At 32.8% G+C, this 24556-nt stretch overlaps 1 protein-coding gene across 5 annotated transcripts in view; it reads left to right on the forward strand.

Moving 5' to 3' along the window:
• Cnksr2 (connector enhancer of kinase suppressor of Ras 2) overlaps positions 1 to 24556 on the forward strand; it is a 255259-nt gene that overhangs the window by 60288 nt on the left and 170415 nt on the right. For all 5 annotated transcript variants that reach the window (XM_051142006.1, XM_051142007.1, XM_051142008.1 and 2 more), the window contains exon 4: positions 1402 to 1489. In XM_051142006.1, coding sequence (XP_050997963.1) covers positions 1402 to 1489 — 88 coding nt within the window. The remainder of the gene's footprint in view (positions 1 to 1401; positions 1490 to 24556) is intronic.

The raw sequence follows: 24556 nt of genomic DNA on the forward strand, positions 1-24556 counted from the left end.
CTGAGAGCAGCCTAGTCTACAGAGAAAGTTTCAGGACAGCCAGAGCTACACAGAGAAACTCTGTCTCAAAAAAGGAGGAGAAGGAGGATGGAGGAAGAGGAGGAGGAGGAAGATGAAGAGGAGGAAGAGGAGGAGGAGGAAGAGGAGGAGGAAGAAGAAGGAAGAAGAGAGAAGAAGGAAGAGAAGAGACGAGAAGAAGAGAGAAGAGAAGAGAGAAGAGAAGAAGAAGAAGAAAAAGAAGTTTAGCTCATGAAAAAATATGGAAGCGTAACTAGAGTAAAAAGGAATTTATGTGAAAAAAGTATCATGGAAACAAAAGGAACAAAGAATTTGAAGGAAAAAAATAGTTATCAATAGGTTATAGAGAGGGAATAGATGTGGGATAATAAATTATCTCCATGAACCACCAAAAATTGAAAAATATTTAGCTCATGCCAGGCAGTGGTGGCACATATCTTTGATCCTAGCACTTGAGAGGCAGAAGCAGGTGGATCTTTGAGGCCAGCCTTGTCTACAGAGAAAGTTTCAGGACAGCAAGGACTACACAGAGAAACTTTCTCAAAACAAGAGAAAGATGGAGGAGGAGCAGGAGGAGGAGGAGAAGGAGCGGAAGGAAGGAAGGAAGTTGTTTCGTTCACGAAAAAAAAAAAATGGAAGTGTAACCAGAGTAAAAAGGAAATTATGTGAAAGTAGTGTTATGAAAACAAAAGGAATAAAGAATTTCAAGGAAAAAAAGATAGTTATCAATAGGGTAAGATGCTGCTGATATATTAGGATAAAGTATGTGAGAGACTAGGAAATCAAGATACTTATGTCTGTGAGCTTTGGATTGAGCCCTCTAGATAGTAACACTATTTCATTCATTCTGAGACTTAGACAAGTCACTAAATATTTATCTACCTTCATTTTTCTCTTTGCTTAAGAGTTACTGTTAATATTGTTAGTATGAATATCACAATTAGAATGGTAATTTACTTATAGTAAACCAATAGTAACCACTAGTCTATTAATATATCTAGCCTTTAATAATGAATAATAATAAAAATAAAGTGTTAATTTTCTTTGGAAAGTAAATACTAAAATACTGTTTTTGATTAAGTTTTTTCTTCTGCTGTTTTGTATTTGATGTTGTAAAGAGGCCTTGGAAGAAGTATCATAGAACTAAATATATAAAGAAAATTACAAAGAGAAAATTTATGGAAAGAATATATTATATTTCCAGGATTTGATTCTTCTTAATTTCACTCATTTTAATCTAAATGATTCCAAAATACTGTGTGTTATCAAAGTGTAAGCTTTAGAAAAATTCATTTCATTATTAGTCAGAATCTTATGTTATACTATTATATTTTGGTGATTTTTTTGAAAAATATTCTTACAGTCTTTCTTTTCCCTCTGTAGGTCACCATTTGCTGCTGTAACAGATTATTCAGTCACAAGAAATAATGTCATACAGCTCTGCTTGGAATTAACAACAATCGTGCAACAGGTATTAGCTGACAGCCTTTTCTTTTAATTATTAGCTATTTTACATTCAAGAAATGAGCAAATGGTTCTTAAAAGGTAAATAGTTTATTGTAAAGCTATGTCTGTATCGTCAGTTTTGTTTATCAGAAAATATAAAATGTATTGGGATACCTAACTTCATTATTTTAATATCATGTCTGTCACTCTCGTCTTCCATGGAATGTATAAACTATATCAATTTCACAGTATTTAATCACTCTATTCTAATAACAATTTCAGGTTTTTGCTCTAAGACATTAGTAGTTTCACTTTGTATGTGCAAATAAACATATTAATGTATGTAAGAGCTTTTAATAATGATCTAATTTCTTTAGTTTTCAATGAAAACTCAGCCAAAGATTCCAAACTCAGATGCCTTAAGCAGTCCAACAACTAGTATAAATGTAGGAATCAATTCTTTTATAAAACAATGAGAATGACAGAGACTCAAGAATTTTACTAGACCTACAGAAATTTATTTAAATCAAATAAAGTATGTCTTGGAGGTCTGATGTTTATAGCTACAACTCTCCATAAATCTGATGGCATCCTATTGGCCACTGCTTCTTTCTCAGAGTGTCATAATCCAGTGATTCAATTGGGAGAAATGGTAGCAATGTATAATGATGCAAGACATTATTGGATAAACTAGAGAAATTGTGATCTAATTTATCCTTGTGCCACCTGTCCTTGAATACCAGCCATAGCTCTCAGATTGTTATATTGTTTGTAATTCCTCAAAGAAATAGGAAATTTCATTAATATAAATTTATTAATTTCTGTATATTATTTTTCTATCATGTGAATATCTTTGCATCATATATCTTACAATTTAGGTTCTCTATAGTCTCATTTATGACCTAGTGAGCATCATTGCGACTCATCATCATGGAATACATCAGACACTCAACAGCCTTATGTGATGAAAATGAACATTTTTTGTTAATCAAGGAAATATTCATGATGATGGGAAACACATTTTTGCATTTTATTGACTTTCTTTCTTCTTTTTTTTTTTTTTGTTTACTCTTTTCTCATACAGTACATCTGACCACAGTTTCCTTCTGTCCACTCCTCCCAGTCTCCCTACCTCTTCCCTTCCCCAGATTCATTGCTCCTCCATTTCCCTTCAGAAGAAAGTAGGTCTCTCAGAGATATGAGCTGAACACTGCATAACAAGATTCACTAAGACTAGGAACAAGTCTTCATAATTAAGGCTGGATGGGGCAACGTAGGAGGAGGAGAAGGGTGATGGAAAACATTTTATTGGCTTAGAAGTATTCCAGTAATCTGTGTGCCTTTGTATTTGATAATGATAAATTACTTTTAAAAAGTTGTAACCAGAAAATAGCAAGAATCATGGCATTTTGAGAGTACAGAGCAATAAATATCTTCTATACAGGACCAGATAGTAAATATGTACGACTTCATAGGCTAGATTGTTCCTATCACAAATTTCTCTCTTATTTTAAAACAAAAGTAGCACGCAGGTATAAATGCATGAATGTATCTAGGATCCATTAAAATTTGATTCATAAAATAGGCCAAATTTAAAGTCTAGCTTATTGGCCCATGTTCCAGAGCAGTAGAGTCCAGTGTGACCAACTGACATTTGATATCATGAAAAGTTGTTAGAAATTGACATGCATAGGTGCCACTTCAAATGTATTGTGGATAGGACCCAAGGTCTTATATTTCTGCAAGATTTTCTAGCTGGTTCTGGTTGACATGAATTGCTTTAGGGCACACAGGTAATAGCAATATCATAGCTTAGTGCTAATGTTATTTGTAGTTATTATTTGAAACATTTCTGGTTTTTATTGTAATTTTTTTAATACAATATACCCGGATTATGGTTCCCCTCCTCTAATGCCTCCCAGATCCCCCTACCTCTCAACCCACCAAAACCAAGCCATTTCTTTCTCCTTCTTTTTAGAATACAAACATGTGACCAGTGAAAACAAATAAATCATAATTTACAAAACAAAAAATATTATCAGACATTTTTAAAATGCATTTTCTAGAGCATTATTTTATCTCTGTGCCTTTCATTTTTAACACAGTCTATACACACACTGTAATATAATACATAATTATTAATACTTGACTGTTACTTGGTAAAAATCTATGGTAATTATTTTATTATTATTTAATTTTTGTAAAATTTTACATAAGAACAAAGACAATTAGAATGCTGTAAAATTAAAATAAAATTTGTTATTTTATTTTTAATTTTTATATTAAAGAAATTCATTATAATTTTTATTTTATTGAAAATCCTTTCAAGTATATTTGTCAAGTAAAAGGTGCTATCTAATACTTTGTTATTTTATAAGCCAAGATTGCAATTCAAAATGGCAGCCATGAGTTTCCTGGAAAATATTGGGAGATCATCAAGTAATAATTACTTAAGTTACACATACTCAATATTTTTGTATTTGAAAAAGTAACGGGAAGGGGATTTTGAACAAAAATTATCTATAATGTGAGGTAAAAATAGTTTTCTATGTTTAGGATTCACAGGTTGTATAGCGTAACTTTGTTCTTAACCTTCAGCTATCATTTTTAGAGGAACAGAGATATAGTTTCTAGTGAGTTAAGATTTTTTTTCTGCAGAGATGCAGTGATGGAAATGCAGTCTATGTCAGATGGGTAGCCCACACATTCTGTGATTTTAAGAGCCTTTTATAAAACTAGTACATAATTGATTTCTTGCTTGTCTCCGGAATGTATAAATATCTGCTATTGACAGTTACTTTATACAAAACACACCCTATTCTCACGTTGCCCTCAAAGTTCTGTTGGTATTCACAGTAGAACATTTCAATAGCTTAGCTGTTAAGCATCTTATTATAGGGCTTTAAGCTTTGCTACTTGGAGGTCAAGAAACATTAAGTAGCCTAGAGAAGAGATTATTTTACAGGCTGAACTTTAAGTACATTCTGTCTTGACCAAACATAAAATTACTGAAATACTCCAAATGTGCTTAGAACACAGAGGACTTTCTGTACCCTCCACCCACTTTATACTCCATTTAAAAGATGATTGTGTGCCCTCTTAGGACATTTTGCTCATACATTACCTACTTCTGTATTTTAAAATTCAGTAACTCGTGACATTTATTACAACTACTTCTACCTCATTCTCATTTTCCCATCACATGTCTTATTTGATGTGTCATCTTTACTTTAGAACAAAATCTTATGTTCTTGGTACTTTTCTTGCCCTAATTTGTATTTATCTCTGTTATTCTTTTTTTTTTAAATATCAAATGAAAAAATGAAATATCATCTTAATAAATAATGTCATGACATCCTGTTTTAATCTCTAAGTATAGAGTTGATCACCTTTGAACTAGTCATTACAAATCTAAGCCCATTTTGCTATTTACAAATGAATAGGTAACTTTTTCTTTCGGATTCAAAGGAGTTAACATGTTGTTTCAGCATAACTTCAGTTTTATCTTCAAGAACTCCCATGTGTAATAACTGTACTCTAACTCATACAGATAAATTATCATTGGTAAAATAGATTTTAGTTCAGTCATTTGTCTTATGATAATTTTGCACAATATGCCCTATATATCCTTGATCTCTGCCTTATTAAAATTATGTACTATCCTATACAGACTTTGAGAAATGCTACTTTATAACACTTTTCTGATTTCCCACAGGTGCTTGTGTTCTCTCTCTCTTTCTCTCTCTCTCTCTCTCTCTCTCTCTCTCTCTCTCTCTCTCTCTCTCTCTCTCTCCCCCTCTCCCTCCCTCTCTCCCTAATATGATTAAGATTAAACGTAACATCTTGCTGTTGGTCTTTTAGTTTCCCACATATTTGTTATTTTTCTTTTTCCTGTAAAATATTAGACGAGTTATTTCTATTATTCTCTTTTATCCCCTTTTCTGATGCATAATTCATTGTTGTATGAGCAGAGCTAGAGTCCTTCATCTTCCTGTGCATGTCATTTCATGTATCTTCTCAGGCAGTTAAATCCTGCTATGAATAATAATTATCTTACTTTTATTAGATGATGAACTCCTTAAAGACAGAAACAGTGTCTTCCTTATTCCTTATATACTATTTGTTAAAAAATAAATTGACTAAGCAGAATTATCCTCTGTGGCCAGCAGCATGTGATCATTTGTTTTTTGACAGTGAAAAAAAGGGGGGATGGGTATTAAGTATTACTCATTTTTGTTAACTCTCCTGTAAAACAAGTTTCCGTTTGTTTCTGGTACTCATATAAAAAACCCTCAAAGACATCCATCACTTTAAATCTCTCTTCATTAGTTAAAATAAGATTACTGGTGCTGGTAACAAAGCTTAGTGATAGAGCACTTCTCTTGTATGGTATTGCTTGAATCCTCAGTGCAACAAAAAGTAAAAATGAATGATTATTTTATCCTCATAACCATATTCCAGGCTAGATTAAAATTTTTGAAACACCATGCAGATACCTAATGCTAACAAAATGTATCTTTTAGCAGTGGTTCTCAACCTGTGGGTCGTAACCTCTTTGGGGATCATGTATCAAATATTCTACATATCACATATTTATTATTTATATCAATAGCAAAATTACATTTATAAAGTATCAATAAAATAATTTGATGGATGAATAAAGTAGCAATGAAATAATTTTATGTTTGGGAATCACTACAACATGAGGAACTGTATTAAAGGATCATAGCATTCGGAAGGTTGCAAACCACTGCTTTAGAGAAAACTTATATATTTGTAGACAAAAATTATCTCTGAAATACTACATTGTTTTTCTACTGTAAATTACAACATCTAATGTTATTTGAGCTCTATGTTCTGTTGCTGCCCATAGTACCAATAGGAATGAAAACTGATAAAATCATGAAATAAAATAGTTAATTGTTTGTTTCTTGATAGTGAATCTATGTGCAAGCCTTACTTTTCTATATTTTCCAAATTTTCACAAATGATTTTAAGATATCAGAAAAGAAGGAATTTTCCAACACTGAAGGAATATTAAGTTTGAGAGAGGAACTTATCATAAACAGATACTGATGCTATATTTAGAATAAATAACATATAGTTAACATCCAACAAATTGTCTAATTCAGCCATTATATACATATATTAATAAAAATTTTATTTGTAATTATATGAAGTATTTAATATATGAATCAAATTTTATCTGCCACTTAACAGAGGCCAATATGAATAAGTAAGGTATAGACTTAAAAAAATAAATCTAGGGCATGCACTTATTACCAGGCTTTCCAGAAATCTCATCTGAACAGTTTTATGATTTGAAATATGGTGTGCTTAAAATTGTTTTCCACTCAACTTTAATTATTTTTATTCCCTTTGCAGCAAGATAAGATGATCAATATCTAAAAATAACTGTCATAAATGGCTTCTCTCTCTTTCTTAACAAAAAGGTGTGGTACTATGAAGTAAGTGGAAATTTCTTATTGATGTTGGACATTTCTATTTTAACTAATGTTAAAATTAGGGAAGAAAGGACTGTAGTTTTGTTTTGCAAATCTCAATTTGCCAGGTGTGGTGGCGCACGCCTTTAATCCCAGCACTTGGGAGGCAGAGGCAAATGGATCACTGTGAGTTCGAGGCCAGCCTGGTCTACAAAGTCATTCCAGGACAGCCAAGGCTACACAGAGAGACCCTGTCTCAAAAAATCCAAAAAGAAAAAAAAAATCTCCATTTGGATGAGTTTACTTAGTCTAATATAATCATTTTTCTGTATTCTGTGTTAAGATGGGTTGAGGTATTTGAAGCTTTTAAACGTATTTTTCCCCATCATATTTCGTTTTCTACATAAAATTTGTTATAAAAACACTCAAGAAAAGGGGGAAATCTTGTCTTAAACATCTTAACTGGAAAACATTCTCACAAAGAACTGAAGCTTATGTTAGAGCCCTGTCAGCAGCTGAATCAGAAAAATGAGACAGGTACCCACGCTTTTCTTGTCAGAATTGAAATAATTGCCATGATGCCTGTCTTCACGGATATCAGCATAACCTAAAATAATTCTACTGTACTGTTTTAATACTCTCTACTTTAGACTCAAAAACTGAGATTGTCACTAATTAAGAAATGAGCACAAAAGTGTCCGTTTGAAAGGTAAATCTTTGATGAGGTTGAAAATATTTGGGAGAAGAGACAAGGATGAAGGCAGTTCTTGTGGGGAGATATAACCCAGCTCTCTTGAAGATCATTCCACACTGGACAACTCATGTCATGGCTGTTGCAACTTGTAAACATAAGTGATCGCATCTAGCTGAAAGTTATTGGAAAGGTTGAAATCAATGGGACTTAGAAGTAGCCAACAGAAGGCAACTGAAAAACAAGAAGAATGTAAATATCGATTTGATAAGAAGGGATAAAATAATTTTATTTAAAACTATAAGTATACAAATATTTTTCTCCCCTTGGTGTTTGTTAGTTTTCTTGGCCAGCATTTATAGTTATATTTGCTTTATATGCTAAGAGAATAATGTCAAGTGTTGTAAAACACTTTAAATCATTTTTAGTTGTTAAATCCAAAATGAAAACTTTTTTTTCCAGTTTTTGTCAAACTGCATTTACTTGAAACTGGTTTTCTGACTTTTTTTTACTTTATTCTGTTTTTACCTGACATAATTACTTTGCTTCATTATAAATAAATATTTAAGAAAAGAAAAGGGCATTATTTTTGATATACTTTTAATATCCATACTGAATAATGCTTTCATCTTGCTGAGCAATTTCACTTAAATTATGTATTTGTGCTTTTTAGACATTTTTGTTAAATTTATAATACTTTTTATATAAGAATGAAATTAAATTTTACATTAACTCTCATACAATTATGATTTTAAAGTAAAAATATAAATGTACATCTCAAGTATACATATTTTAAAATATATTCCTATTGAAATTTAAGTACTTTTATCTATTTAATTTTGTGTTCTTATTCACTCTAATCATGTGAGAAAATTAAAAATTTTTATGGTAGTAAGTTAGAAATTGTGGTTTATATTTTTAGAGCATACATTTATAAATATTTAGAACACATTGCTGAATTTGCATAATAAAAACAAAATTGTAGCCAGGAATTGATTTCTAAATTTGTTTAATGATTTATTCAGGAAAAATGTCTGTAAACTTATTAGCAACAACTGCCATAGTATATTTATTCATACTCCATGTATATGAATATCACCTCCTTTATTTTCTTCATGAACCCTTCCTATAATTTACCTCCCATGTCCTATAATGAAATACTATGGTAGGATTTGACATGAAATAAGATCTGAATTTTATTGTCGTGGATATGGTTTTTGAAGAATGGTATATACACTGGGATAAATTACTCCAGATCTTGATGCTATTTGTAAAGGTGCATTATTCACTATCTTGTTAGACCATTACAAGGCTTTGTGTGAAAATTTGAATATTTCATAAAAACCTAATAAATAGCTTTTAGGATTATATAGCAAAATAGACTTTGGAAACATTAAACTGAGCTAGTTTCTTGCTGTATCAAAAGCTCAAAAGATGTACTCCACTTAATTTTGCTGTTGAGTAGTCATAAAAAAATTTGTGAAATGAGTGATTTAAAAAATAATTTGGAAGCCAGGCATAGTGTCACATGTCTTTAATGCTATCAGAGACAGGTGGATCCATGTGAGTGTGAGGCCAGCGAGGTCCACATAGTGAGTTCCAGGACAGCCACAGCTACATAGTGAGACACTGTCTTAAAAATTTTTTAAATAATTTGGTTTAATTTAGGACATTTTTTATTTTAATGTAAATATACATGATTCATATTCTTGAATATTTCTTAAAACATTCACATTTAAATGTAATATAAAAATTAATGTTGGTTTTATATGAACTTGCCACTAATAGATTTATAAATCACCTACATTTGAACATGTACAATTCAAAACATTCATTTTAATGGTCAATTTATAATAAATAGTCTTACAAAATTTGTGTTTTAACAGTGACAGTAGAAATTAAACTTTAGTTACATACATGTAGAGGTGTCCTAAGTTGTGTTTGAATAGGCACAATATATCCTTCAGTTCATGTAGTGTTACAGCAGGAAAAGCTGAGCCAGAGTAGTCGCACAGGCATTTCAAACACAGCTTTAAATACTTTTACTGTATGCTCAGAGTTAATGCTTAAGCCTTCGTGAATCAGGCATTCTAGGTGACCTAAATATTGAATTGGAGCTCTAGGGAGTGAAACTGGGCCATTTTAAACCAAAAATCCAGGACAAGCCTTATATATAAGTTTTAAACAATATGATTTATACTAATTTAGCATGCACAGTGAAGATAATATGAAAGCTGGTTCTATTTTTCCTTCCTTTTTAAATTAACAGTTTTTATTCAACTCACCTATGGTTTATCATTTAAGTTTTCTTCAGCTGCTTTAATAATTCAGAAGCAGTATTTATTTCTTTTCAGGTTTCCTATTTTATCACAGTCAAAATTCTAATAATATTATTTGATCAAAAAGTAAAATCACAGGTAATAAAATGATAATCAAATAACTTGAAAATTTCATCTGGATACATCTGGATATTAAAGTAGAATTTGCAAGATTGATAGTGTATTAAATATATGTACAATTGTATCTTCTAAAATGGCTTTTGTGTAATGAGAATATTAAAATAAGCATAAGATCTTAAAGAATCATTAAGAGCTGAATATTTTCTTACTGCTCAGGATGAAAGGATGAGTGAATAAGTTATTGCATACTAGGAATTTCTCAAAGTCATCCTGCCAAAACACTTTTAAAGATGTAGATTGCAGATTATCTGTACCAAAAATAATAGGCAGTTTATACTGCATTATTTAAGTTATGTTAGAGGGGAAATGGCAATGCAATATGTCTAAGATATCTACCTTATTTACTGCATTATAGTTAAATTTTTTATAATGTTATAAAATATTCCATATATACAAAAGAGTATATACAACATGTTTGCTATAGGGCATAATAATAAATATCACATATCTTATATTTTTAAAATTTTTTACAATTTTATTAAGTATTTTTACATACATATTTATATTATTACACATAGATACAATAAACTACCTACAGCAAGAAGAACCACAAAATAATCAGGAACTATATAAATGTTACATTCATAGTGTTTTGTCTATTTGTATTTGGCAGCCTTGAAGAAAACATCTTTCCTATCTTGGTGAGTCTAAAATTCTGAATGTAAATCAATATCTATCATATCATATCATTATCAACTTAAGACATCTATCTAGGCATAAGAACATCTTAACCCCTAAACAACTAAGTTTAAGTCCTCAATAGTTCCTGTCTCACAAGTATGTCTGTCAGATATATTGGGCCAGAAGGCTGAAGATGATGCTCCAATGTTATAGAGAGTTTTGGGTAACTGCTCAGGTAGCAAACTGTCCCTGTCATCTTCTCATTTGGGAAGCTGCTAACCTGCACTCCCTGTATTCTCAGGTAATTAGTTTTATCCCTTCTCAAGTCTCTGATGGCATTGAAGATCAGATAGTTTAGTTTTACATATCTTATAAATTTAATAGTTGGAGTGCTAATAGTGTTTTAATTATTAAGTTACTTCTGCATCTTGTCTGCCCTACCTTCTCTCATGTCTTTTGTTATAATTAGATTTTTGTCTTTAAATGTTAATATATAACCCTTACCATGCACATTTAATGATGCATGTCTTTGAGCTTTAGAAAAGTATTATTACTAAGCATCTCACTTTTTTCACTTGATATGTTCTAAATTAGTATTTGATTTATACCTGTAGTTCATTTCACTGAATGTAATATTGTGTTTTGTTCACACTCTCTAATAAGTTTATTCTTTTTATCATGGATGTTTGAGCATATACCTACATTTAAGTTTACACAAAAGTACATATATATTAAATTATATAGTTTATGATATACATTATTCTCAAAATATTTTCTAATTGTATTTTACCACTAAACTATTTTTGTTACATATTCTGTTATATAATTCACCTTTCAAAAACTTTAAAATGTACTCCAAAAAGTAACTTATTATTATACCTATATAATGTGTAAAGTAACAGATGTGGAATATTAAGTGTAAGAAAACATATGTAGAAAAGTATATTAATGGATCTTGACCCTCATAGGGAATAAAGTCTCAGAAGATGTTCCCTACTGTGCTACCATTTACAACATATGGTGATTACTCTTTCTAAAATTTCAAGCCAAACATACTAATACATTTCTAAAAGACTTTTTATGACAGACTTGGTGAAAACAGAAGGCCTCAGCATATCTAGTACCTGTCACATAAATGTTTGCTGAAAAATTACATACCTTTCCCCTTAAAAATTCATTTTACAAAAAGGTTATAGAAATGTTAAGTTAGATTTAATAACTACTCTGATACTAATAAAGATCTAAAAGGAAAAAACAGGAAATTCTAGTTTTGCCATCTATTTATATTGTGATTATGACACATACAAAGCTAGTTGTACTTATTCTAATGTGGCTTCTTCCTATTCCTTTTCCACTTAGTCTTTGTAACCTTAGGGAGAATGTTTAGAACATAGTGGCAACAATACTAGATTTTTTTCAGAGTGATTTGAGGAAGTGAACATGAGGAATTATTGTGAAGAAGTCCAGAGTTTCAGAGAAGACACTTGATTTGGAGTTACGGAAAATTTCCTATAATAGCCCAATCTACTTCTTTTTCCACCTCCAAATCTGTGTATGAATCTCTGGTATCACTTAGGATCACTTACCGTTTAAAACTTCAGTTTTGGTCTCATATTAAACTTGGAAATCTGAGCCTTAAAATATGAAAAGTAATGTCCATGTACAATGCTACACACAGTATGATTAAAAAGAAAACCTAGATCAAAGTATCAATAACTATGTCATTATTGGTTCTGAATCTTCTATTGCTAACTCTATTGGTTCTGGTTTCCATATGTATCTAAGCCCTATTAAGTCCTTGCAAATTTTTCCCAAGTGCTTTAAAAATGTCTACTGTGACGCTTTTTAGGGCTTATTAACACTATAACTATTAATTTCCTTTGTAATGTTTTACTGTTTGAATATTTCAGTACATGCCCTGTTTCTTTTCACCTAATTGCATACATAAATGTTCCATTTCTGGACAGTTTCTGAACTTTCTATTAAGAATGAAAATTTTCCCCTGGGCACTTTTTTTTATATCTTTTAAACTCTGACTTCATATCCTGTCACTTGGGAAAATCTTATTCCTCATGAGAGTTTTTTCTCAATCACCAGCAAAGAAAGGACTATACATAGTTTAATGTGTAGGTGATACTATTTCTTTTTTGAAATTGGCAATTTTTACAATATTATCACATTTTTAACCAAAAACAAGTTAAAGAGATAGATTAACATTATCTCATATTTTTGGAGACATGGTCTTAGGAGCTAGCCCATGTTGCCCTAAAATTAATAATTTCCTTTCCCAAACTCCCAAATTCTAGGATTGTATAATATGCCTTCACACTTGGTTACTCTCAATTTTATAAGTGACTAATTTTAAAGTTAGGGATATGACATAAGCATAACATTGTTTAAGGGTTTAATCAAGCTGCTCATTGCTCCTCAAGTTTAGCTTTATCTTAGAATTTTAAAAAATGAGCTTTTACAGGACCAATGCTTGGCCACAATCCAAGAACTATTAAATCAGACTTCGCAGTGGAACTTGACATTAGTATTTATTAAATGATAAATCATTAGTAATTCTAATATAGAGCCAATTATGATAATCACTGTATTCTCCTTATACCTTAGCGGAAAATGAATGTGAGGTGGAAAGAAAATATATATGACCAAAAACAGTTTTTACTAAAGGTTATCTCAAGATTACTGTGGGTGAAGCATGTTAAAATGCAGATTCTGTGGGCTTTACTAAAGGCTAGAAAATTGAGAAATGTGGCTTCTAAGATTCAGTTATCTGTAAGGAATATCGGCTGATAGCCCAAATGAAGTTTAGAAATCATAACTAAAAATGGCTCATATGCCAGGTATGGTGGCATACACCTGTAATCCCAGAACTAGGAAAATAAAGGCAAGAGTATCACTACAAGCTCAAGGCTAGCCTCATCTACTGAATGAAGTACCATACCAGCCAATGCTATATTATGAGACCCTATCTCAAATACACACGTAACACATGGCTCACAATCTCTCTCTCTCTCTCTCTCTCTCTCTCTCTCTCTCTCTCTCTCTCTCTCTCTCTCTCTCTCTCTCTCTCTCTCTCTCTCTCTCTCTCTAGCTTTGCATTAAATATATGTCTAAAAGGATTAGAGTTGTTATTTGAATAATAGATATGCTATTTTATTATAAGTTTTATTAACTTTGTTGTGTGAATATGTAGGTCATTCTGATTATTGTCACCTGCCACCCTCTCTGAGACCCTTCTAATACAATCCTCTTTTACCTCTCTTTCCTCCTTTTTTTGATTTATTTTATAACTTGATGAGTATAATCAGGATCATCTGGAGCTACCCATAAGAACATCTAGGCTCATCAGTAGGTAGATAACTGTAGACAATATCTCTCCTTTCCCCGAATCCACTCATAACCAGTATCTCACTAGAAGGATTAGGGCCCCATGACCTACCCTAATCCATGATTTACTGTTGATAGGCCTAGTTTTGTGTAGGCACAAGGCAAGTAGCTGCTGCTGCTGCTGTAAACTCATAATTAGTATGAGATGTATCATACTTAGAAGATACCATTGCACAGGCTGTCTCCCCATCTTCCAGCTATTACATTCTTTCAGCCCTTCCTTCCTAAATGCTTCCTGAGCCTTAGGTGGGTGGCATAAATGTCCTATTTAGATAGAGATGAGAATGATAGATATTGATTTACATTCAAAATTTTAGACTCACCAAGATAGAAAATAAGTTTTCTTCAAGGTTGCCAAATAGCCAAAACACTATGAATGTAATACTAATATAATTCCTGATTGTTTCATGGTTCTTCTTGCTGTATGTAGCTTAATATATATATATGTATATATATGTGTTAAAAACTATTTGAAAAATAGGACTCATTATTCTCTGCTTTTGCTGCTATTCATTGTACAGACTTTCACTTATGAAGGCTGAGAGTAACATAAAATATTTTATTATATACCATACTTGTAATTAAATAATATCTAGTACTAGACTCTATTATAATAGCAACAGACAAGAAAAGAAACTAACAAGGAGCACTAATATCATTTATTATATATCAGACTATGTCTGGATTATATTAAGATTGCATATTAGTCTTTACATGGGTTGTATAACATAGTTTTTTTATATATATATGAGATAAAATTATCAAACTAACAATTACTAGTTGAAGATGTGGTTCTTAATACCGTAGTACTTTTGTTTGGATCAGAATGACACTAACATCAAATAGATAATCTGTATCAGTGATATATCAATTGTATATCAATGGTATCAGCCTAAATAATTGATAACAATTAAATAATTAAAAGATGTGAGCTTGAATCAAATTTATAAAAAGGAGATTAAACTGTTGTTGGACACAAAATGGCAAAAGAATAGACATACAATGAAGAGGGTCATAATCTGAGACTGATTATGTGTTACACTGTGAAGAATGATATAGTATGTCTGAAAAAAATTGCACCCGTATTTCCTGAAATGAAATTTCTAGGTAACCTAGAAATTCAATGACCAAGTTTTTGTATTAAACTTCATTTATTGTATATTAATATGTATATCTATCTTATTTTTCCTTTGCATTTGATGGAAGAGTATATTTATCAGGATAAGATAGATTATGTTTCAGTGGCAATCGGAAAATGGTAGTGTGTTCGAGCGCAGTGCTCATATTCCACACCCACCCTGGGTTGGTAGCTCTACTATATAATTTCTTCACTTCAGAAGTAAGTGTGAGAGGGTAGCCTTCTTATGACAGGTAAGATAGAATATAATGAACTGTGTGTTTTCATCGAGCTTTTACATGGAAATAAGACATGATACATCAACTCAGTTTACTTGCCACAACATAATATGTGTGCATTACCAAAATCAGTAATTCTACAACATTTAATTCTCCTTTTAAGAAGATAGTGCATATTAAGAAAATTTTAAGTGTGACCTATTGAGAGTAAATAAATGGATTATTGAATTTTGCTTAAGAACTACATTCTACCTCATGATCATTCATTGCTGGTATTAAGAAACCTTAAATGGGCATCTGGTGTGTAGAATCTTTCCTTAGAAGGCATGCCAAATTAAACTTATAATTTGAGCTTCTGCTGTTGTTTAGATTTATTATGACTTAAGTATTCTGTTTTCATTGTCATCAATCTAGAATATTAATCAAGTTCCTGAGAAAATAGTACTTTTAAATTAATGCACTTTCTGAAAATAAATGATTTTACTTTGTCCAGGAAAATACAATTTAAAAAGATAAAAGATACATGGGTCAATGAAATTTTAATGCTTATAGTAGGAGTTTGTTTGAATACATGCAGTATCAGTTTTTTTCAAACCAAGTAAGAAATCTTGAAGAATTAATATTTCATCTATATTTTTATTTGTGAAAGCATATGGTGTTTATATTTGCTTGAACTACTATAATTGTCACAAGAGAAATTTCTTTCACTGCTATCCCATAGCTTTTCTTTTTCTTAGGCTGTGTTAGATTATCTTTATAATAAGTAATGAACATCTGGAAGCTAGAAAACTTTACATTACAAAAAATGTTACCTCCGTTGTATGAATACAAACTTCTTGATATCTTTTATGTAATATAAAACTTCATGGAGAGAAAGATTATTATTTTTGCTATAAATATCTGCTGAAATCATGCACATTAAGGTTTAAAATCAGACTCATGTTCAGAATGTTTTTAAAGCTGTGAAACTCAATCTTTTTTGTACAAAATAGAAGTGTGAAAAAACTAAATGTACTAAGAATTTGGCGAGTACATATTTTGTTTTCAAGTGATGGTTTCAAAGTTACATTATTATATCTCTGTAAAACATTTATTATAGAAAGTGAACATTAAGAATCAGTGTAATAAAATATTTATGAATTAACTTCATAGAATATATGCGGCACCTGGAGAAATTAAAAAGTGACAAGGCAGTTGTCTATAAGGTTTCGTTTTTAAAATATTGATAGTTTAATAGGAATGATTTAGAATTGACTCAACATGTCTACCCATTTTGTTTTACAACGTTTGGAAACATTAAATGGCAGAAAGAAATGGAGAATAATAAAACTAGAAGGCACACAGGTCGAGAACTTCACATTGACACCTTGAAATTTTGTCTTATTTCAGAAAAATCCTTATAAAGTTCTCCCTTATGCTTAGAGCTCTTCCTCAAAGACACACGTGAGCATTAGCATACATCTTCTAGTCCATGCTTATGAGCATTCCTAGCTGTGCAAGTATTACTTGTAAACATAACAATTCTGCTTGTCAATTTTATTTAACAGAAAAATAAATGGAATATTATCAGACAGCCTCACTGTTAAGTGGCCTTTTATTTCAAAATATATGGGCCTATTAATAATAATGGATGTAGGAGAATATAGTTGTTTCTCATATTGAAATTTCCTAACTTTAGTGTATTAATACTGACCAAGGTGAAGTAATACTATAATTAGAAAATATTTTCTATCTGACTGATAAATCAGCAGCTTTGTTATTTTGAAACAGGAAAAAGTGGTGAGGTACACCTTTAATCCCAGCACTGTGAAGGTAGAGTCAGGTAAACTCTGAGTTCAAATTCAATCTGGTCTACTTGAGTGAATTCCAGGAATACACAGAGAAACTCTTGGAGAAAAAAAAATATAGCAATTAAGTTTGCCTTTTCTTTCTCATAAGTCTTTCAGATCCTTCATAAGATTGAGAATCTCTAAAATGTATACTTAATTTTACTACCATTTTCATGTTTTTATCATTTTTATTATAATTGATTCAGATTGCATACCGATTGTTATCCCCTCACTTGTATCTTCCCGTCCCCACCCTCCCTCCCTCTTTTGCCCTATTCTCCTCCCATAGAACTCTGACAGAAGGGGACCTCCTCCCTCACCATATGATCACAGCCTATCAGATCTTACCCAGATAGCCTACTTCCCCTTCCTCTGTTTGCCTGCCAGGCCTCCTCACCAAGGGGAAATAATCAAATTGGGGGCACCAGCATTCATGTAAGAATCTCTCTCTGCTCTCCCCACAGCTATGGAGAATGAGCTATCCATTGGCTAGATCTGAACAGGGGATTTAGGTTTACAGCATGCCTTGCCCTTGGTGCAATCATTTGTGGAGGCCCCCCTGGGTCCAGATCTGCCATCCTTGATAGTCTCCTTATGGGGTTCTTAAGCCCTCTGGATCTTTCCTTCTTTCCAGTTTTCCATACCACTCTCATGTGCAGTCCAGCAGTGGGCCCCAGCATCTCTTCGAATCCCCCACTGAGTTGAAACTCTCAGAGTACATCTATATTGGGCTACTATTCACTTATAAATGAATATATACCATGCATGTCTTTTTGGGTCTGAGTTACCTCACTCAGGATGATCATTTCTAGTTCCATCTATTTGCCTGAAAATTTCAAGATATCCTTATTTTTAATAACTGAGTAGTATTCTATTGTGTAAATGAACCATAGTTTCTTTATCCACTCTTCAGTTGAGGTCTCTAGGTTTTTTCCAGATTGTGGCAATTATGAATAAGGCTGCTATGAACATAGTTGAGTAAATATATTTTTTGTATTATAGAGCATCATTTGGGTATATGCCCAGCAGTGGTATAGCTGGGTCTTGAGGTAGCATTATTTTAGATGTTCTGAGAAAGCATCAGATTGATTTCCAAAGTGGTTGTACAAGTTTGCATTCCCACCCTCAATGAAGGAGTGTTCCCCTTTCTCCATGTCCTTGCCAGCATGTGGTGTCACTTGAATTTTTGAATCTGTAAATTGCTTTTAGTAAGATGGCCACTTTTACTATGTTGATTCTCCCAATCCAGGAGCATGGGGGATCTTTCCATCTTCTAAAATCTTCAAATTCTTTCTTCAGAGATTTGATTTTTTTTTTGCATAAGTCTTTCACTTTCTTAGTTAGTTACACCATGATACTTTATATTATTTGTGGGTATTGAGAAGGGTGTAGTTTCCTTAATTTCTTTCTCAGCCCATTTGTCATTTGTATACAGGGGGACTACTGACTTTATATAGTTGATTTTGTATCCAGCCACTTTACTAAAGAAGTTCTTTTGTGGAATTTTGGGGGTCACTTATGTACACTATCATATCATCTGTGAATAATGATAATATGACTTCCTCCATTCCGGTGTGGATCCCCTTGATCTCCGTTTTATGTCTTATTGCTATAGCTAGAACTTCAAGTACTATATTGGAGAGATATAGAGAAAGTGGGTAGTCCTGTCAATTCCCTGATTTTAGTGGAATTTCCTTGAGTATCTCACCATTTAATTTGATTTTGGCTATTGCCTTGCTGTATATAGCCTTTATTATGTTTAGATATGTGCCTTGTATCTCTGATCTCTCCAAGACTTTAAACATGAATGAGCATTGGATTTTGTAAAAAAAAAATTTTATGACATCTAAGGAGATGATCATGTTTTTTTCCTTTCAGTTTCTTTATATGGTGGATTGCATTGATGGATTTCCATATATTGAACCATCCCTGCATGCCTGGAATGAAGCCTACTTAGTCATGGTGGATGATATCTTTGATGTGTTCTTGGATTTAGTTTGCGAGTACTTTATTGGATATTTTTCTGTCAATGTTCATAAGAGAAATTCTTCTGAAGTTCTCTTTCTTTGTTGGGTCTTTGTGAAGTTTAGGTATCAAGGTTACTGTGACCTCCTAGAATGAGTGTGGTAATGTTCCTTCCATTTCTATTTTGTGGAGTAATTTGAAGAGTATCAGTATTAGCTCTTCTTTGAAGGTCTGGTAGAATTCTGTGCTAAAATCATCTGGACCTCGGTTTTTTTGTTTTTGATGTTGTTTGGGAGATTTTTTATGGCTGCTCTTTATGGACTATTTAATTTGTTTACCTCATCTTGATTTGACATTAGCAAGTGGAATCTATCAAGAAAATGGTTCAGTTCCTTTAGCTTTTCAAATTTTGTGGCATATAGGCATTTGAAGCAAAACCTAATGACTCTTTGGATTTCTTCAGTGTCTGTTGTTACATCTCCCTTTTCATTTCTGACTTTGCTGATGTGGATAGTGTCTCTTTGCAATTCAGTTAGTTTGGCTAATGTTTCATCTATCTTGTTGATTTTCTCAAAGAACCAAACCAGCTCTTGGTTTTGTTGATTATCTGTTATACCTAGGACATATATTTTTGTGATATAAATAGACTAGTAATTGACATGACCATGATTTGATCAACTAACGATTAATTTGTATAACTTACTTATCCTAAACAGCCTGTAATAGCACTGTCAAGGTATTAAAAGTAATCCTTGTATTCTAATTAAGTTGTATGGGTATAATACCACATATTAGAGTAGAAATATAAATAATAAATGTGAAGAATAATACTAAATTTGAGTTTTATATCAATGTATCTAAAATTAAACTTATATAACATCTATATACAGAATTATATACCAGTGAATTAAAAATAACCTTGTGAGTAACAACTAAGGAATTAAGTTTAGGAGTAGATTCACTAATCTACTTTTTGTCCTATCATACCTATATATTTCTATATCCTCCCTTCTTTCTTTTCAACCTTTATCTCCAAACCTAAGAATGAAAGATAAAGGAAAAGAGAGACACCCCTAAGTCCAACATTTTTTCCACTCTAAATAAGACAAATAATAACTTATAACCAACTCCCAATGAAAATAAACATCTATCACCCAAGAAAGCAACCAAAAACCTACTCAACCCCCCTTAAGGGAAATGGGGCATCATACTCTTAAAGTTTCTTCCAGCTGATTTGGTCAAATAATACCTTTGTAGGGGCCCAAATAAAATTGGGGAAAATGGTGCAGTGTCTAAATGTTGAAGTTTTCCAGGCTTAATTAGAGTCCTGTGTAGGACAGTCTGAAATGCTGGACTAATTGGGATTGGAAACTTTCTTTGAAGCTTTCCTGTTCTGATGAAGAACAGCAACAGAAGCACTTGGTGCTGGAACATGAAGGATGCATGATGTCAGCATCCAGCATGCTGAGAGGAATGAATCCTGTCAGGTCTGATCCATTGTCAGTGTCTGGTTATTTTGTTCTGGAGATATATAATTTCTCACAACCATTATATAGTCATAAAATTATAAATGTATAAAGTGTGCATGATGTACAGAACAGTTAAGGCTGGTTTACTGCTCTTTGTATGAGCAGGAAAAAAGACATCTGTACATCTTCATGCCATAAGAAGAATGACATATAATAATAATTCACAGGGATTCTGTAGCCAACAAGAAACATTGTCTATGCCTAGACATTCATGTCTCAGCCAGTCTCAGAGCTATTCCCATGTAATAGGAATAGCCATATAACTTACCTGATTATTCTGCATATCCTTGAATTCTTGAATTCTTCATATCCCAATTGTATCTCCCTCCCTCTTTCCCTCCAGATCACTCCTCCCTCCCTCATTCCTTCTCCCTTCCTTCCCTAGTCCTCTGAAAGAGGAGCCCTCCTCCCCTAACATCTGATGTCAGCCTATCAAGTGTCGTCTGTATGACCTGTGACCTCTTCTTCTGTAGACTGGGAAGGCCATCCTGCCAGGGGGAAGTGATCAAAGTTGGGGGGGGCAGAGTCCATGTAAGAAGTATTCTCACTCCCCATTGGTGGAACACACAAGGAGACTGTGCTATTACATCCGAGCGGAGTGTCTAATCATACATGATCCTGAATTAGTGCATCAGTCTCTGTATTGTAGTGTGGTTATCCTATATTATGTGGCTAATATCTACTTATGAGTGAGTATATACCATTTGTGCATTTCTAGGTCTGGGTTACCTCACTCAGCATGATCTTTTCTAGTTCCATCCATCTGCCTGCAAATTTCAAGATTTCCTTCTTTTTAATAGCTGAGTTGTATTCCATAGTGTACCACAGCCTCTTTATCTATTCTTCAGTTGAGGGACATCTAGGTTGTTTCCATATTCTAGCTATTACAAATATAGCTGCTGAAAGAAAAAGAGAAAAAAATGAAAAAAAAAAAAAAACCAAATATAGCTGCTTGAGCAAATGTTCTTGTTGTATGTTGGAGCCATTTTCAGGTATATGCCCAGGAGTGGTATGGCTGGATCTCAAGGTAGAATTATTCCCAAATTCCTGAGAATGTGCCAGATTGATTTCCAAAGGGGTTGTAAAAGGTTACACTTCTACCAGCAATGAAAGAGTGTTCCTCTTTCTCCACATCCTTGCCAGCATGTGCTGTCACTTGAGTGTTTGTTCTTAGCCATTCTGAGAGGTGCATTTTTGCATTTTTGCATTTTCCTTATAACTAGAGATGTTGAGCATTTCTTTAAGTGTTTCTCGGCCATTCAGTATTCTTCCGTTTAGAGTTCTCTGTTTAGCTCTGTAACCTATTTTTAATTGGCTTATTTGATTTGATGGTATTTTAATTTCTTGAGTGCTTTATATATTTTGGATATTAGCCCTTTGTCAGATGTAGGGGTGATCGAGATCTTTTCCCAGTTTGTAGATTGTCATTTGTTCTATTGATAGTGTCCTTTACCTTACAGAAGATTTTCAGTTTCATCAGGTCCCATTTATTAATTGTTGATCTTAGAACTTGTTCTGTTCAGGAAGTTGTCTCCTGTGCCAATGATTTCAAGGCCCTTCCCCACTTCCTCTTCTAACAGATTCAGTATGTCTGGTTTTATGTTGAGGTCTTTAATCCATTTGGACTTCAGTTTTGCGCAGAGTGCTAGATATGGATCTATTTTCATTTTTCTACATGTAACCATCTAGTTAGACCAGCACCATTTGTTGAAGATGCTATCTTTCTTCCATTGTTTGGATTTGGCTTCTTTGTAAAAAATCAAGTGTCCATAGGTGTGTGGGTTTATTTCTGGGTCTTCTATTTGATTCCACTGATCAACCAGCCTATTTCTATGCCAGTACCATGCTGTTTTTATTACTATTGCTCTATAGTACAGCTTGAGATCAGGGATGGGGATTCTTCCATAGGATCTTTTATTGTTCAGGATTGTTTTAGCTATTCTTGTTTTTTGTTTGTTGTTTTTTTTTTTCTATATGAAGTTGAGAATTGATCTTTCAAGGTCGGTAAAGAATTGTGTAGGTATTTTGATGGGAATTGCTCTTGGTAAGATGACCATTTTTACTGTTAAATCTCCTGATCCACAAGCATGGGAGATCTTTCTATCTTCTGAAATCTTCAAATATTTTCTTCAGAGATTTGAAGTTTTTTCTTTTACTTTTTTATTATTAATTTTTATTTAAGTAATTTATTCACATTATATCTAAATTGTTATGCCCTCACTTGTATCTACCTGTTCCCGCCTCTCTGCCTCTTTCACCCTATTCCCCTCTCCTAGGTCTGTGACAGAAGGAGACCTTCTCCCCCACCATATGACCACAGTCTATCAGCTCTTGTCCTTGTAGCCTGCTTACCCTTCCTCTGAGTGCCAACAGGCCTCCCCACCAAGAGGAAGTTGAAGGGATTTTTATACAAGTCTTACACTTTCTTGGTTAGAGTTATACCAATATACTTTATATTATTTGTGGCTATTGTGAAGGATGTAGTTTCCTTAACTTCTTTCCCAGCCTGTTATTTTTGTAAACTGATTTTGTATACAGCCTCAAAAGAATACACCTTCTTTTCAGCACTCATGGAACCTTCTCCAAAATTGACCATATACTTGGTCATAAAGCAGACCTCAACAGATACAGGAAATTTTAAATAATCCCTTGCATCTTATCAGACCACCATGGATTAAAGATGGAACTTAACAACAAAAGAAAAAAACAGAAAGCCTAAAAACTCATGAAAACTGAACAACTCCCTACTCAGTGACCTCTGGTTAAGGAACAAAATAAAAAGAGAAATTAAAAACTTACTAGAATTTAATGAAACTGAAGGCACAACATACCCAAACATATGGAAAAACAATGAAAACAGGGCTTAGAAGAAATTCATAGTACTAAGTGCCTTTATAAAGAAACTGGAGAGATCCCAGACCAGCAACTTAACAGCATACCTAAAAGCTCTTGAACAAAAAGAAACACACACCCAAGAGGAGTAGATGGTTGGAAATCATCAAACTCAGTACTGAAATCAAGAAATTGGAAACAGAGAACAAATTCAAAGAATCAATGTGTATAAGAGGTGGTTCTTTGAGAAATCAACAAGATAGACAAACCCTTAGCCAAACTAACTAAAAGGCAAAGGGAGAGTAATCAAATCAACAAAATCAGAAATGAAAAGGGAGACATAAAACAGGCACTGAGGAAATTCAAAGAATCATCATCAGATCTTACTTCAAAAGCCTATATGCGACAAAATTTGAAAACCTAAATGAAATGGACAATTTTCTTGATAGCTACCCACTACCAAAATTGAACCAAGATCGGGTAAACAAATTAAATGGTCCTATAACACCTAAGGAAATAAAGGAAGTCATCTAATTCTCCCAACCTGCCCCCCCTCAAAAGGCCAGGACCAGATGGATTCATCACAGAATTCTACCAGACCTTAAGAGAAGAGCTAATACCAATTCTCTTCACACTATTCCACAAAACAGAATCAAAAGGAACATTACCAAACTCATTCTGAGGCCACATTCACCTTGATACCTAAACCACAGGCACAACAAAGAAAGAGAATTTCAGACCAATTCCTCTTACGAACATTGATGCAAAAATACTCAATAGAATTCTCACAAACCAATTCAAGAGCACATCAAAAATATCATTCACCATGACCAAGTAGTATTCATCACAGGCATGTAAGGATGGTTTACTATAGAGAAATCCATCAATGTAATTCATCATATAAGCAAACTGAAAGAAAAAAAAACACATGATCATCTCCTTAGATGCCATGAAAGCCTTTTATAAAATC

The sequence above is a fragment of the Acomys russatus genome, chromosome X, assembly GCF_903995435.1.
Source record: "Acomys russatus chromosome X, mAcoRus1.1, whole genome shotgun sequence".
Classification (NCBI taxonomy): domain Eukaryota; kingdom Metazoa; phylum Chordata; class Mammalia; order Rodentia; family Muridae; genus Acomys; species Acomys russatus.